This window comes from Sander vitreus, chromosome 6 (assembly GCF_031162955.1).
Source record: "Sander vitreus isolate 19-12246 chromosome 6, sanVit1, whole genome shotgun sequence".
Classification (NCBI taxonomy): Eukaryota; Metazoa; Chordata; class Actinopteri; order Perciformes; family Percidae; genus Sander; species Sander vitreus.
In genome coordinates, this window is record NC_135860.1 from 5,930,813 (window position 1) to 5,946,683 (window position 15,871).

The 15,871-nt window shown below is 42.5% G+C and overlaps 1 protein-coding gene across 11 annotated transcripts in view; it reads left to right on the top strand.

Moving 5' to 3' along the window:
* The window catches only part of satb1b (SATB homeobox 1b), a 61,181-nt gene that overhangs the window by 27,911 nt on the left and 17,399 nt on the right, over positions 1–15,871 (top strand). For 6 of the 11 annotated variants that reach the window (XM_078252202.1, XM_078252209.1, XM_078252208.1 and 3 more), the window contains 6 exons: positions 1,277–1,388; positions 2,415–2,492; positions 5,647–6,170; positions 8,574–8,786; positions 12,593–12,664; positions 13,236–13,430. In XM_078252202.1, coding sequence (XP_078108328.1) covers positions 1,277–1,388; positions 2,415–2,492; positions 5,647–6,170; positions 8,574–8,786; positions 12,593–12,664; positions 13,236–13,430 — 1,194 coding nt within the window. The remainder of the gene's footprint in view (positions 1–1,276; positions 1,389–2,414; positions 2,493–5,646; positions 6,171–8,573; positions 8,787–12,592; positions 12,665–13,235; positions 13,431–15,871) is intronic. The other 5 variants (XM_078252206.1, XM_078252210.1, XM_078252213.1 and 2 more) reach the window with 3 other exon arrangements.

Consider the following 15,871-nt stretch of genomic DNA (forward strand, 5'->3'; position numbering starts at 1 on the left):
AAAGTCTTGTGTGGTGTTATGGGCCACAGACGCCCATCCTGTAACTGTTAGTAGGACGAGGTGTAACGTGAAGCTGGTCAAAACAGGGATTAAAGCTGACTAGCTCAACCTCAAGCAGATCTCTGCCTGCTACAGTTTGACAAAGAAAACTTGTGTCCATCTTGGTCCTGTTGGTCCTTTGCTTGCATTTGTGTCTCTTCTAAAGTTTAGTGTTGTGTTTTGGTTGGACATGTGTTCAGACTTCAGAGTGGTTTCATCGCATAAGGTGAATAGAGCTTTATTAGAGAGGTCGGGAGTTCAGAGTTAGATCGACCTTTCCCCTTTTCGTGCGGAAAAAGCTGGAGAACCAGAATCATCCTCTACCCATTCATTGTGCTCCTACCTCCATGCTGCTCTGCCAGAAGGTTCCCCCGCCATCCTCCAAGCGCATATATTATAGAAAATGATAAAGATGGCATACCTGTAATTTGAAAACAGATGGTTTGGTTCTTTTGAATATTTATAACAATCAAAAACAATTTCTCCCGCACCAACCTCGCTATTCGCCCGGAGGCCGGCAAGGTGTTAAAACACTCATTTTAATGAAACTGGAAGGGAAAGAAAAATATTGCCTCTTTGTTTTTGTTCTGAGGCGAAGGAGGATGGTTGAAGTAAATGTAGAGAGGGCAAAGAGCCGACTGTAAAGGGGGAGATGAGAGCACACATGCGTCGGAGAACGACACGCTCAGTGCGGCTCTCGTTCCACTTGAAGTTGTTGTCTTTAACAGATTGTATCAATAAAGAGCTGAAAAATAAAAGAGGTTTATCTGTTTACATCATCCGGACTCCCCAGATGCTGATATTCAATAAGCTGCTATCTTCTTTCCTTTTGAAGGTAACTATGTATCTTGCCGTCTGCTCTTGTTGTCAACAGAGTCAGAACTCAGTTGACCTCATAATTTACCCACTCTGAAAGACAAAAAAGAAGTTCAGACAAACTCAACGGCATTTGATAAAAAAAAAAAAAAAAAAAAAAAAAAACGAACAGATAAAACCTTGCTTGATTTAATTTGTTTCACCTTTAGAAGACTAGATCCCAAATTTCTGCATGTCTTGATACTTTTCCGTTGGCTTTTTTTAGTGCTGGGTTTTACCGTGTCCCTATCTTTTATTTGTTTTGACAAGCTACAGTGTTACTGCATGTTTCACAAGCTTTAATATTATGTCTGTTTTTTTCCACAATGGGAATCTAAAGTCTCTCGTTCTCTCTCCCTCTCAATCAATCTCTCTCTTTCAGAGTATGATTTCCTCCATTGTGAACAGCACTTACTATGCAAATGTGTCGGCGGCGAAGTGTCAGGAATTTGGGCGCTGGTATAAACATTTCAAGAAGACAAAAGATATGATGGGTAAGCAAAACGGAGGGACGCAAAGTATGGCGCTCACACGTTTGTCTCTCTGCACACACACATTGACACACACATACACACACCCGTCGGCATTACAATATGCTCTCTAACCAACTGTCTCTTTGTCTTCGTGCTGTTGCATGAAGCAGAAATAAAGTTTTATCTTGTTATCTAATAATTCAAGATTGCTCCACACTGTTTTACAGTTTAACAGAGGGTTATCTGTGATTTATCCATTACTGCTTTAACTAACACTAATGCAAGAGCCAAATTGGGGCCTTTATTTTTTTGTTTGTGAGTGAGTATTACTATTCCATGAACAAAAGGATGCAATGACTTCAACCGGCCACCGCCTAGTCTGAAATTCAATTAGATTTTCTTATCAACCCTCTAACAACGCAGGCTTTATATTATCTCAAAAAAATCCCCTTTGACCCGCCAGGAAATGAGGTTATGTGAGACTAGTAGCACCCCAGCCACAAACAGAATTCCGATATATTTCTGTGCCTTTTGATTAAGCAGAACACCACTCTGTTGCGAGGCCCATAAGGCGGTGTAATGTTGAAATATTAGCTTTAACAATCTTTTGAACAATCTTTTTTTTTTCTCTCTGCCAGTGCACTACTGCTCGCAGTGATGATAGATGAGATATTATATAAAAATGTTTTCACAGCCACCATGCAAATAGCACGTTGTGATCATATCTTATGTTTTTTTTCTTCTTCTGTTAAAGTGGCAACATGTGCTAAGAACATTATTTACTTCAGAGCTGCTGCACTTGTGTAAACTTTGCATACTCCTACACATTTTCTGTCACAATTGTTTTCTATCTGGTTTTATTTTCCTCAAAAATGGGGATGCTGCAGCTGCTTGTATGGCCTTCATGATGCTGGTGTTTTAAATGTCATATTTCTGCTTAGTTGGAGTGGGAGAGAAGTACTGTAGAAAGCCTTAACACTGTGTTAAGAACTCGTGTGTGTGTGTGTGTGTGTGTGTGTGTGTGTGTGTGTGTGTGTGTGTTTGCAGGCATGCGCCAACCCTCCCAGCTGGAGGGCTACCTGGGGACGTGTGTCCTCCGTGAGAGCCCGCGTGCCAATGCACTAGGTATGTTGCAACACACACACACACACACACACACACACACACACACACACACACACACACACCCTTTGTTTTCTTTTCACTTTGGAGGACATTACATTGACATAAATGAATTCCTTGGAGACTTACTAAAACCTTGACCATGTGCATTACATGCTTAACCCAACTTAAACCTAACAAAGCTTTAACCCTAAAATGTAGTGCTTTGCTTTGTGTGGACCAGATTTTCGTTGCCATAATGTGACTGTGGGAACACATTGTGATAGCTAGCTACATTCCTTTCTTAATTCCTAACCTTACTGCCTGTCTTGCCTAAACTGAATCTCAATTAAAATCTTAATCCTTATCCGAAAAACCAAATAGCACGTCAACGTCTCATTAAAATGAAAAAATGTTTATTTACTTTGTTAGCTCGTACTCTATTTGGAATTTGGAAACAATCCTTCCTTCACCCTTCTCATCTTAACCTATATCCTATAAACTTTTAAAATGACACCAACATCATGGTCACACTTTATCACATAACGTCCCATTTCAGCTACAATACATGAAAATACTATAACCTTTCGACATTAAAGCAGCATAAACTGCTAAACTGTCATTTTAAAGTTTTTTTTTTTTGTGTGTCACTCTTTGGGGACATCAAGTCCTGATAAGAACAAAACCACTGACATATACGCCACAGAAGCAGCGATAACATCTCAAGATGTGCCTACACGTATTCACACAAACTCTAGCACCCATGTACCATCTTAGCCAAACCTCAGACAAGAAAAACCTTGGCACACAAGCCTCAGGTGCCCACCACACGCTCCGCGGCAACTCCCCCAACCTCAATATTCATGACGGGCTGCTGTCTGCTGAACATGGCCACAAATGGCAGGGAGAGAAAAGTCCTGGTGAAATGCCAAGTTTGAAGGCTGGAAGAGAGAGTGGCATGGTCATCCCTTTGTGCTTTGGCAGTGGCGTCAAATGTGACTCTGCATTTACTTCACCACACCGCATTTAGCAAGCAGTTTCAGCCTGAAGTCAAGGGGAATAAGTACCTGGTCATAGGTGCTGGCAAGCTACTCTGCTGCTCTGCCAGCTGAAGTGGTGTTACCGGCCGCCAGCGAATGCGGTGTCTCATCTTTTGAGGTGGAAACGCTAGTGCAGGGAAGCCAACACAGAAAAGAGTTGGGTCACTTTGTACTGTATGTCTCTCTTTCTCATTCCCCCTCTCTCTCTCGCTATCTCTCTCTCTCTCTCTCGCTCTCTCTCTCTCTCTCTCTCTCTCTCTGTCTCTCACACACACACACACACACACACACACACACACACACACACACACACACACACTCCCTCCCTCCCTCAGACCACATCCCATTCCCATTGTGTGTTTAATCCGGGCTCTTTTGTGGCAGGATTCCACACGAGGACTGCTGCTTCTGTGGCAGCCTTTTTCTCCCAGGGCCTGCCATGCTCTTCTGTCACCCTTTCTCTTTTCAATTTGCATGGAAATGCCTCCGTGTGCCTGTGTGTTTGTGTGTTGTGAGCATGCCCCCCAGCAATCTGTGCGAGCAAGCATATGCACACACACACACACACACACACACACACACACACACACACACATTCACATATGAGTGAATAGACACGCCATACCATCAGAGCCAGGGAATGCCAGGGATTATGGGAAGAGATGTGATTATTACCAAGATTTTTTTTGTTTTTGTTTTTTTCCTCCACATCATTTGTTTTTGACAAACGCTCAATAGACCCGTCTTGGCCGGGTGTTTTGTGCTTGCTGACAGTTAAGAAACAGGCAGCTAAAACACACGATTATTGTGGGTATTTTTGGAAAACATCCATGCACTTAATCTTTCATCTGCTAAAAAATTCAGCTTGTTGAAGATTCCCCCCCCCCACCCCACCCCCCCTTCCCCCATAACGGCAATTTACGCTTTTCACAATCTCATACGTTGCTTTTCTGTGGGATGTGGAGGCCGCAGCACACTTCTAAGGTGTTAATGTTGCCATCCGTATGAATACTTAAACGCTGCCCCCTCACTCACTCACTCGGCACAGTGCACGCAGAAAACCTCAGCATATGTGAATTCCTTAACGAGAGGCGGAAACCTAAAAACATTCAGCTGCTCCAAATGCTCATTCACTTCGCTGTGGGTAGTACTTTGAATGTTAAATCATTGTTTTCATCCTCTAAGCACATCATTTAAACCTGTCTTAAAATATTCCCGAGCAGCCATTATGGACTTAAAGATTCCCAAAGCAAGAGATGCCACAAAAATCTCCAAAACGCCATTAAATGACGGCACATAGATTTTTTATTTTTTTTATTTTTTTTATCTCACAGACAGTTAAAGCACTGTCGGCTTTAGTACACTCAGACAAGGGTACACACTCTATCCACCGATGTACTCCCTCTGTCTCCGTTCCATTGGCTAGCTTGTGTTCCTTATTTTGGAATTAAGGATGCAAAGAGAGAACACACACACACACACACACACACACACACACACACACACACACACACATTAATCCTGTACCTACACATACACACACTCTACTGTGTCTCCAAGATTTCTTTTTCACATGATGAGGCCACAGACGTTTGAGCTTAATTTCGAAGGCATGGCTTGTGGAAGACACAGGTCAAACACAATGAAGCTCTTTTATCTGCGTTTCGATCTTTTCCCTTTTTTTTAACCTGTCGTTGGCTGATCAGCTGTGTCATATCCAATCAGGGAGGAAGAGGCCTGTAAAGGGTACTGGTTAGGGAAAAGACACTAAACTCCTGTATATTTTTGTTAGTGGTTTTGGGTTGTTGGACCGCAAACATTTTTTCCTTTCCATGGGTCATGAAAGTAAACGGGAATGTTAGCTCACAGGCTAAGATTCACTGCAGAGCAGATTGGTTTAGACTATGGCTACGGTGACATTAAACTGATCCAACGTTTGTATTTCACTTTTTCGGATTGTCCAGAACTTGTAGTTTAGGTTTTTTCCTCTCTTCTACATTGTTCATTCCTGTGTTTTCTTTGTGGTGTTTGAGGTAGACTTTGAAACTATTACTGACCCTGTCTTTTTTCCCCATCTATGTCTCTGTCTCTTTTGCCCTCCACTTCTGCCCTCTCTTTGCTGGTTTTTCTCCTTCCAGCAGAGATGGATGGCCTGTCCGACCTCTCTCCACCCGGCTCTAATCACAGCCACAGCCACAACCACAACCACAACCACAACCACCTGGGCTTCTCCCAGCAGCAGCAGCCTATTCCCGGCAGCACAGCCGAGCAGACTCCTTCCTCGCCAGTGCCACCGCTGCCCCACGCTCCACCGACGCACGGTGGCCAGACCGGTGGCCGGCAGCCCCAGCTTCCCAGCCTGCACCACCCGGGCCTGGTGTCCACGCCCATCAGCCCCCAGCTGGTCAACCAGCAGCTTGTGATGGCACAGATCCTCAACCAGCAGTACGCAGTGAACCGGCTGCTGGCGCAGCAGTCCCTGTCTCAGCAGTACCTCAACCACCCACCTGTCAACCGCAACTCCCACTCCAAGCCCATGGAGCCACAGGTGGCATCAAACACAGAGGTGTCCGTCGAGATTTACCAGTGGGTGAGGGACGAGCTGAAGCGGGCGGGCATCTCGCAGGCGGTCTTCGCCCGCGTGGCCTTCAACAGAACCCAGGTGAGGAGGGAAGATGGATGGGCTAGAATAACAGGGACTTCTCGTACTTTAAAAACAACAACAACAACAGAAATATCCAATCATTGTCATTACTAAAAATATTGTCATAATAATAATGATATAGGTCAATTTGTTCAAGGTCAAATCACTTTTAATTCATTTTGATTTAATTGTATACTCCAGTCTGTCCGTTTGGAGTACAAACAGTACCTTTTTAAAAACATTAAGTAGCACCACTAAAGTTACAGGGTGTAACTAAAAAGTCCATCCAAAAATGTCATGTTTCAACAATCCCACTTTTGAAATCAAACTAAGCACAAAACACTTAGTGTATCCCTCACTGTCAAAGATTCCACACCAACAACCCATTTGAAAAGGAAGTACACACATCACAAGGAGAGAGTCATAAAACACTTATGGGACCCCTTTTTACTAAGAAAGGCCTGGGGTTTGATTTGGTGTATTTCCACAGTCTATATCTCATTCATAATTCTCACTCCAGAACAATCCAGCACCTCTACTGTACTTCAACACAACTGGCAGCCTGCCATGTGAAAGACCTAGGCTCGGTCATGGCGTGTGTGCTCTTCCTGCCAAATATGTGGTTTCACTTCATAGTCAGAGGCCTTACACACCTCCCTACACACGCACACACAGAAGGCAGCGATAATGTCTTAAGACGTACCGTCTGTATGAGATGGAGGGTGGAAGGAGGTGACAGCAAACCTCATTACAACTCCATTTGCTTTGAAGTCGCTGTGTATGAAAAAAGGAAACAAACAGAAACTGATAAGAATGTATTAGAATAAGAACGTACAGCAACCCCCAAAGTGTGTGTGTGTGTGTGTGTGTGTGTGTGTGTGTGTGTGTGTGTGTGTGTGTGTGTTATATGTGAGAGTCAGACAGAGGTGTTTTTGTGCAGATTTTCAAGCTCTCACACAGACACAGTCTTATCTGTGGCTGATATGAGGAATTAGCCCAGTGTGCCGTTGGAGAGTTTGCCTTTGGAGGATTATTTATTAGCAGAGTGTTTTTTTTTCTTCTTTTTTTCTTCCACGAGTCTGTGTTAATAAAAGGAGAGGGGAGGGGGGGTGTTGAGTAGTGACATGAAGGGGCTGCTGTCAATTCAGGAGGTGGATCAGAGACGGAGGGGGGGAACCAAGGCTTTTTCTGTATTTTTGGAGAGGAAACTGATTGACCAAAGAGATAGACAGAAAGGGTCAATGGCAAAGAATGATATGCAAGCACACACTGAAGAATGCAGACACACACACACACACACACACACACACACACACTACAAACATAAATTAGATATGCCGCTTATCTATCCCCTGAATACTTGTGTACATTAAGTGCACGGTCTACTTCGCTGTAAGAACGTCACTCTGAGTCAGATTTCATGTGAGTATCTGCTCATACTTGTCTGAATACCACAGACCTACCTATTTAGACGTGACACATATACATTTTAATAGTCAGACAAACACCAATCACGTTTTTTTTAGCTCTACTCATTTCCCGAGAGGACTTGCATGCTCTAAAATAAAAAAAAATAAAAATAAAAGCATGAGCATGTTTTCCCCATCACCTTGTTTTATTACCAAATCACACCTATTGATAGTGAGAGAAGCGGAGCGATGGTTTGCACAGTGTGTGGCCAAAAGCTGATGAAAAGGCCCAATCACACATCTCTGATAATGGAGTCATCGCCGTCTCATAATGATGGAATTGAGCGCTATTGAAAAGTAAAAAGAGGATACACTGATTGCCCGCCGTACAAGACTTTCACATTTCAGGCGAGTAGCTGCTGCTCCTATCGAAAGCCACACACGGCTCTAAGAATATGTCCAAGATCTGCAAAATTACACACAATAAAGTGTTACAGGTTCAAATGCCACACAAAAGTTTCAATTACATAGTTTTGTCATCCGAGAATGAACATCGATGAAGTGCTACCAACTCACAGAGCAGAATTGTGTTTTTACTCTGTAAAGAGTTGTGAGAATTTGCAGGAGGATGAGCAGTTTACTTTGATAACGTGATTTTTTTAACAAGAATAATGGAAGGTAGAGAGTGACTGTAGGAAAAGCTGAGTCTGAGAAAAGTGGAGGCACTGTTGTAATCAAGGGAAAAGAAAAGTAGATACACAGGAAATGCCTGCGACCCCACCTGCCTCTACAGTAAAAACTGTGGTCTAAATAGAGTCCCCAAAAGGCAGTATTTGTTAACAGTGTAAGTGGGTATAAGAGTATCACATCTCTGTTGTCTTCATTTACGCTCATGGCTCGCCTTTAGTTACTTAGTTACTTATTTAAGAATCCTCTAATGTGATTATTCTCCTTCTTGCTTGCCCTCCTGACCCCCACCACCCAACTGTTTCCCACCCACCCCATCATGCAGGGCCTGCTGTCCGAGATTTTACGCAAGGAGGAAGACCCTAAAACAGCGTCCCAGTCGCTGCTGGTCAACCTCCGCGCCATGCAAAACTTTCTGCAGCTGCCGGAGGCTGAGCGCGATCGCATCTATCAGGATGAAAGGGAGCGCAGCCTCACGGCAGCCTCGGCGATGGGCGCCCCCCCACTCATCAGCACTCCACCCAGCCGACCTGTACAGGTACCAGAGATTTTATTCCTTCCTGTGCATGTTTTCCTGTGGTCCCCCTGCGTTTACATAGCAGATAACTTATTGTCTCGAATGGAGCTCAGTAGGACCCAATTAGTAGACTGGAGTTTTAGTTTTACGAACATTTCTTGGAGGCCAAGCTGCTCTATAAACAGAAACATATTAAACAAATTGGAATAAACCTTAATGCGCTAAGATTTTTGAATTCACAAGGGCATTAGAATTTAGAGTCAAGGGATAAAGGCAGATTTATACTCCATCAAGGTTTGCTGGTGGTGCTGCCATAGGCTCTGATTTATGGTTTGAGCGGTCAGTTGTTGGAGCACCACTGCAACACTGTAAATGTGTCATGCATTATAACGAGGTGTTATGCATGTATAATGCACCTAAAGCAATCCTAGATTATTTTATTCACTTTCTAAAAGATAACAACGATCATGGAGGGAAGAAGTGGAGATGCTCTTTGAGATCACTGAAAACATATTTGTCTGACGTTATTGAAAAGGAAAAAAAATAAGCATTTGTTCAGTATTCTCCTTTATATGGCGGAATCGTGGTGAAAACACAAAGCAGCCCAAGACGACCGATCACAATTCTCACAGTCTACATGTAGCGCAGATGTGTAATTCTATTTCTCAAAAGATGCACATCAGCTGTGGTGAGGCTCTATGTATCAACGAAGGAAAACCAAATCCAAGTCTCGGGAACAAAAATCCTCGAATGCAAAACCTTGTTACCCAACTGGGCCATCACATACCTTTCAAGTTAGCCAGCTAGCTTAACTTGCACACTGAAAAATGTTGCCGTTGGCTCCGCCCATTGAGGATATTTGTAGCACCAAGTCAGAATATTGTGAAATAAGAGTTCCAAAAAGGCTGAAAAGGGTTTAAAAAATTGCAACTCTCTATATTGGAGATGGAACACAAGTGCAGCCATAGTTTAGGAAGCATGCAACAAACAAGAGATGACAAAGTCTGCATTCATTCATCATATAAAAAACAAATGTATGTGATAGTACATATTGTCCTGTGAACTGGTTAGCTCAAGGTATTGTTAGTGTTGTGCATGTGTTTGCAGGTGTGACAGCAGGTATGAGTGTTTTCAAGAAGCTGGAATGTAATGGCTGTGTTTGTGGTGGTGTCACGTTCTCCAGGCACGCATAACAAACCCCTTGAAGTCTGCCAGGTTTCATAAGCGCTACAAGAGTTTAAATGTACAAATTTCTAGCGTACAAACACACTCATGCACTGAACTCATTAGCACACTCTGTTTACACGTGATGACAGCAAGTATGGATACAAGCACCTCCCCAGCACACTGTATTTTTTTTAATTTTTTTTTTTATACACGCCTCACCTTCTCCTCCATTGTAACTCTTTCTGCTACCTGTCCGTAAAAACATGGAATAAATAAAAGCCCATTCGTTCCGTCAACGTGCGCACTAGAGAACATACTTTACATTCTCCCTGCATGTAAATGAGTTCTACATCATCCCCGCCCTCACCGCACAGGTGAGAATGGTGCACAAATGATGGATAATTTTTGTGCTAATTTTGACCTTTTACCATGCATTAGGCAGCATTAACAGCCCTCCCATTTTCAAAAAATAAAGCTCACTCAGTGATGACAAGCTCCGTGAAAGATCAAACATCGTTTAGTCAGTCCCTGTTCCAAAACCACCGCAAATCAGTGTCCCTCACTTGAAAGGTATGTGGCGACTTTCTACCACTTAAGCCTATTTGAAGTGCAGTCAGCTGCATCTGGGAGGCGAGAGGGGCGGACAAAGGCCTCCTCTGTCCTGAAGATTTGGCTTTTATTAAGAAAAAGAAAGACAGAAGCACAGGCCCACCCATTTCCAAGATGGAGCCTCCACCCTGAAACTGCTCAACATGATGCCAGTTGCTTGTCTTTGCAAAACTAAATAGAAAGAGTCGCATTGTGAAGCAGCGGTGCTGAACCTATGCAGGGCCACTTTGCAGTTCACGGCTCATCTTTACAATCAGAGGCTGTGTCAGTGCAGGACAGAGAGTCAGAGTAAGAGAGCTGGACCTTTGCAAAAGAAGGTTTTGTTTGGCTTAATAACCCACTGTTAATGGTTTTATCAAAATATCAGATGCAGATACACCATTTGGAACTATGACTGTTTGTTTTTTTTTGATTTTCATTAATCACGTCGGGTGAATCCGAAAGTAACGAGCCAGTTTCTTACCGAATGAATGTACAGAGGGACATTTAGCATGTCTGAGACCAGCTTACAGAGCTATAGAGATGCATAACAATGCAGAAAGAGATCCGCAACCTGAACAACACACACAGTGACTACTACGGTACATAGCATACAAACTATTTCAAACATGACCCAAAACTCAAAGCCTCTGGCATATCAATAGAATATCCCAAGGCCTAATACACTTCACCTGTATGACTCAAACCCTGTCAACATTTATCATGTAGAACTGTTCCTACACAACGCGATTCTCACACGCGCACCCACACACACACACACACACACACACACACGTTTGCACCCTCATACACCTGGCCATCTGCCAGCCTCTCCTATGGAGCAATGCGGTGTGAATCTAAGCACATAAATCAGCCAGGGTGGCAATTGAGCCAGAGACAGAGGAGGGTTTTTTATTGGCCTCATAAAAACAGATGCGGAGGTATGTTTCTCTCATGTGTGCTGATCGGTCGGCTCAACTCCCCCAAAGCCAGTTTGTGCACGTCCCAGCCTTAACAATTAGCTCAACATGGTAACCTACCGCTCAGACTGACGAGCCCATGTCGAGCTGTCGTAAAAAACAGGATGAAAGGCCCAGATATTCTCCCGACGTTCCAGTTTCACCACAAATTTTAGGATCATGTGATTGTCTTTAACACATAAAGGAGCTTGTATGAGTTGTCTAGACAACTGTTTAAATACCTATGTTTTTTTTTTTTGGATCACAGACTGTGTCATGAGTTAGTAGCTGTTGGTGTTATTATGGTTTGTTCGAATGCTATGCACTTGTACTCATACCCAACCCTGCCCATTTGTCTCCTTTCAAAAGGGCTCGTATGGAATGATTCATATGCTAATGATTCGTGGGTAATGCTTTTATTAGGATACTTGTTACCTTGTCAAAGGATTTTCGTCAAGATGCAACAAGCCGCTGAATGAAGATGATTTGATTTCACTTGACTTGCATTTATTTTTTAATCACCAGCTTGACGTAAGAATAATAGCATTTCTCACAACACATCTAAGTGTTTTTGAGCAAAGTAACGGTGGAGCTGTGCGTGGGTGTAAAGCTACACTCCAGTGTGTGTGTGTGTGTGTGTGTGTGTGAGAGAGAGAGAGAGAGAGAGATAGGTGTGTATGCTTATGATTAGGCATGGGCCGGTATATACGATTCTGACGGTATGATAACCTTCAACAAAAATATCACGGTTTCACGGTATTGCGGTATCGCAATTACAGCTTTAAAATGTATTCTTTTTGAAATGTCTGGGTAAAAAAACAAAAACAAACATTGAACACAATGTATTTCTTTTTTTTTTTTTATAACACACTGCACACTGGCAGAGAGTGGGATTTCTAAAGTGTACTTTCTGTCCTCATAAAAGAACAGCTCACACCGTAGGAATGGTATGACGTACATTTTGAAGTTTTGAAACTGTGACTTTTTCAAACCGCGGTATACCTTGAAACCGGTAACCGGCCCATGCTCACTTGTCTTTAGCCGGATTGCTTTTAATTTCTCCTCATGTGAGCCTGAACAAATAACGGTTGTGTTGTATTCCCGACACTGCAGCCGCGGAGGGAAGACTGTAACAGCGTAAGGCCCGAGGACTGGAACCCCCGAACCCCCATGGGTATTTCCCCTGTGAGCAAATAACTCCACACACCTCACCTCTCTACCTTCACCAATCTGAATGCACACATTCTCATAGACAATGTACACTGTGAGGCTTATTATCTCCCAACATGCAATTCATTGCTAGTTCAGTAATTACATGGCTTTGAAGCAGGAAGCATTAATAGTACCAGCATGTGAATTTATTTTTCAAGTGCATGGCTAATATTCATATTTTTGATCAGATTTAGTTTGAAAGAATGTCTAATTACACCGTATTTTACACTATTACAAAGCTTAAGATTTTAATTACACCTAATGCTGATAACTAGGTCAAATAGAGCTTTTGCTTCTGCGTCAGATTTTTTTTGCCTAATTTGTTATCAAAATGTCTGAAAGAATAAAGGGAAATCGTATTACTCAGTTACAAAACACGTACGGATACACAGCATTTGTCACACATGACTGATGATATTAAAAACAAACAATCATCAGGAACAGTACAGTGACCCGGTACATGCACACAACCAAATCAACTACAAAAGGGAATTATTGGGGTTTTAAATGGAACATATGTATGATTATTTTTTTTTTGTTGCAGGATTTTCATCATTTCCGTTGCCCTTACTCTTTTAACCAGGTAAAACCGTCGCCTCTGCCCAGCGAGTGGAACGGCAAAACAGAGAGCTGCATCCTCAACATCAACTCCACCATCTACGACGAGATCCAGCAGGAGATGAAGAGGGCCAAAGTTTCCCAAGCGCTGTTCGCAAAGGTGGCCGCCTCCAAGAGCCAGGTACAGACACACACACACACACACACACACACACACACAGTTGTCTATTGTGACAATTTTGTCACTGTTGAAAAATGGTCTTTATTCAGTATCCAAATAGTGTAGTCTGTCAAAATCTTATCATTGTGTCTTTTACCTAAGTAAAAAGAGAAAAAATAATTATTTCATGAGATCTAACTTTCTAAAGTAGCTCTTACAGCAATATTCATGTGCCATAAATCCAAAAAAATGTAATTCTAAACCTGCATACATAAATTGCTCAAAGTTTCCACATACATACATATATTAGACACAAGGTTGATGTCCAAATAAGCCAATCCTTGACCTGAGAAGCATCTGGTGCACTTTAACTCTAAATACCACACACACACACACACACACACACACACACACACACACACACAGACACACACACACACACACACACACACACACACACACACACACACACACACACACACACATGCATCAGTCTATAGAGAAAACATCATCAAAAAGATCATAGAAATATTTAATGCTAGATTCATACAACATCAACATATGTACACAACAGTTAAAGGCAAAGAAGTAGAAATCCATTCCACCCGTAGCAAAACTTGCCTCAGTGCATCACTGCTGTGATTTATCGACATAATGACACATGTCCTCTTTATTGTAGGTTTGGAGTTTAGCAGTCGACACTGTTTCAACACCAAACAAACCTGTTTATATTAGCTCCGCTCAGTAAGACCATGGGGCCCCTGTTATCTTCTCCCAGAGAGCAGGGCGCTCACGCAATACAAGCTTGTGTGTGTTGGAAACAGGGGGGATAAAAGAGAAAACACACCACCAATTTAACTCTATATTAAAACCAATTTTAAAAAAAAATGTAGCACTAAGGAGTTATTATTAAAGGTTTTCACGTGTCTGTCGGATGAGTTGGGAAGATTTCCACAATTGTGCTTGATGAAGACGTTGGGGGGAGAAATAGATCACCAAGGGCGGAATAATCTAGAAATATCTGCAAAGGCTTTATTTTTTTCTTGCTGATTAGGATGATTATACCCCCAGATAGCTTTGTTTTACCAAATTGCAGTTTGATGCACAAACCACTGTTTTTGTTAAGGAGTTCAAAGACTTCTTGGAAGGATAGAGAAAGAGAAAGGGGGAGAGCGAGGCGGTCGCAGTATTAACTCGCACATGTCTCTCTCTTGTCAAATGAAGGTTTGTCTGGGAACAGGTTTCTGCCGTGCCTTCTCCACCTCACGCCCATCTTTCTGTCTTGCCCCTCTACCTCTCTCGTTCCCCCGATTTCTGCCTCTCTTTCACGTTCCATTCATGGCAGGCGGGTGTGAATGTGAATTGAGCAGCAGATAAGAAGTGTGCTAATTATGCCTGTGAAAGGGGGCCTGGGAGAGCACTTATCTCTGGCTCCATCTCGTAATGGGCGCTCCCCGGGCAGCTGGTCTCCCCCCTTACTACCCAGCCGGCATTGCCACAGCTACTAGCAGCGCCAGGCCAGGCCAGGCCGCTCCTCCCCATCAGGACCCCGGAACCCTAAAAAAATCCGAGACCAGCACCCAGTTTTCAGTTGCTGATTCCACAAACAACATCAAAAATCCTTAAAGTGGGACGAGATTGTAGTTTTACCTATTAAGTTTTATGCTGTGGGCAGATAATTCTGTAGTAATTTTTACTTCCCAGAACGCGCGTCTGTCCAACAATATGGGTGGAAATGTCTTTTGTTTCTTCCCTACATATGTACATAAGCCACAGGATTTTAATAACATTTCCATGTTATATTATGTTGACAGCAGTAGAGCTGCAGCAGTTACTAGTCAAGTCATTGATTTGTTGATGGACGGAAAATCAATTGAAAACAATTTTTCAAATTTATCCATCATTTGAGACACTTTACAAGCAATGTGCTGGTCCCATCTTCTAAAATGTGCGTATTTGCAGCTGTTCTTATTGTTTCTCATTTGCTGTTTTATACTATTGTAAATTGAATGTGTTTGGGGTTTGGACATGTAATCAACCAATTAACTAATGGAGAAAATAATCTGTAGATTAATCAGTAATGAAAATAACAGTTAGATGCAATCGTAGATAGAGCTGGGCGATATGGAGAAAATCAGATATCGCGATATTATTGACCATCGACCAAATACATCGATGTCGATACCGCGACAGAATTGTAGGGTTGACCATTGGTGCTTTCACAAAATATTTTCACAATTAGATTGTAAAAGAATAATCATCAACAATGTGAATATAATGATTAAGTGGTTAAAGGCAAATAATAGAACAGCTAGAACAGTCTGGTAAGTTGAGAAAATTACATCACTTTACTGTAATGCAGCCTTTAAAACCAGGAAAAGACAACACTACAATATCCAAAATCGGAGACAATATCTAGTCTCATATCACGATATCGATATAACCTCGACATATTGCCCAGC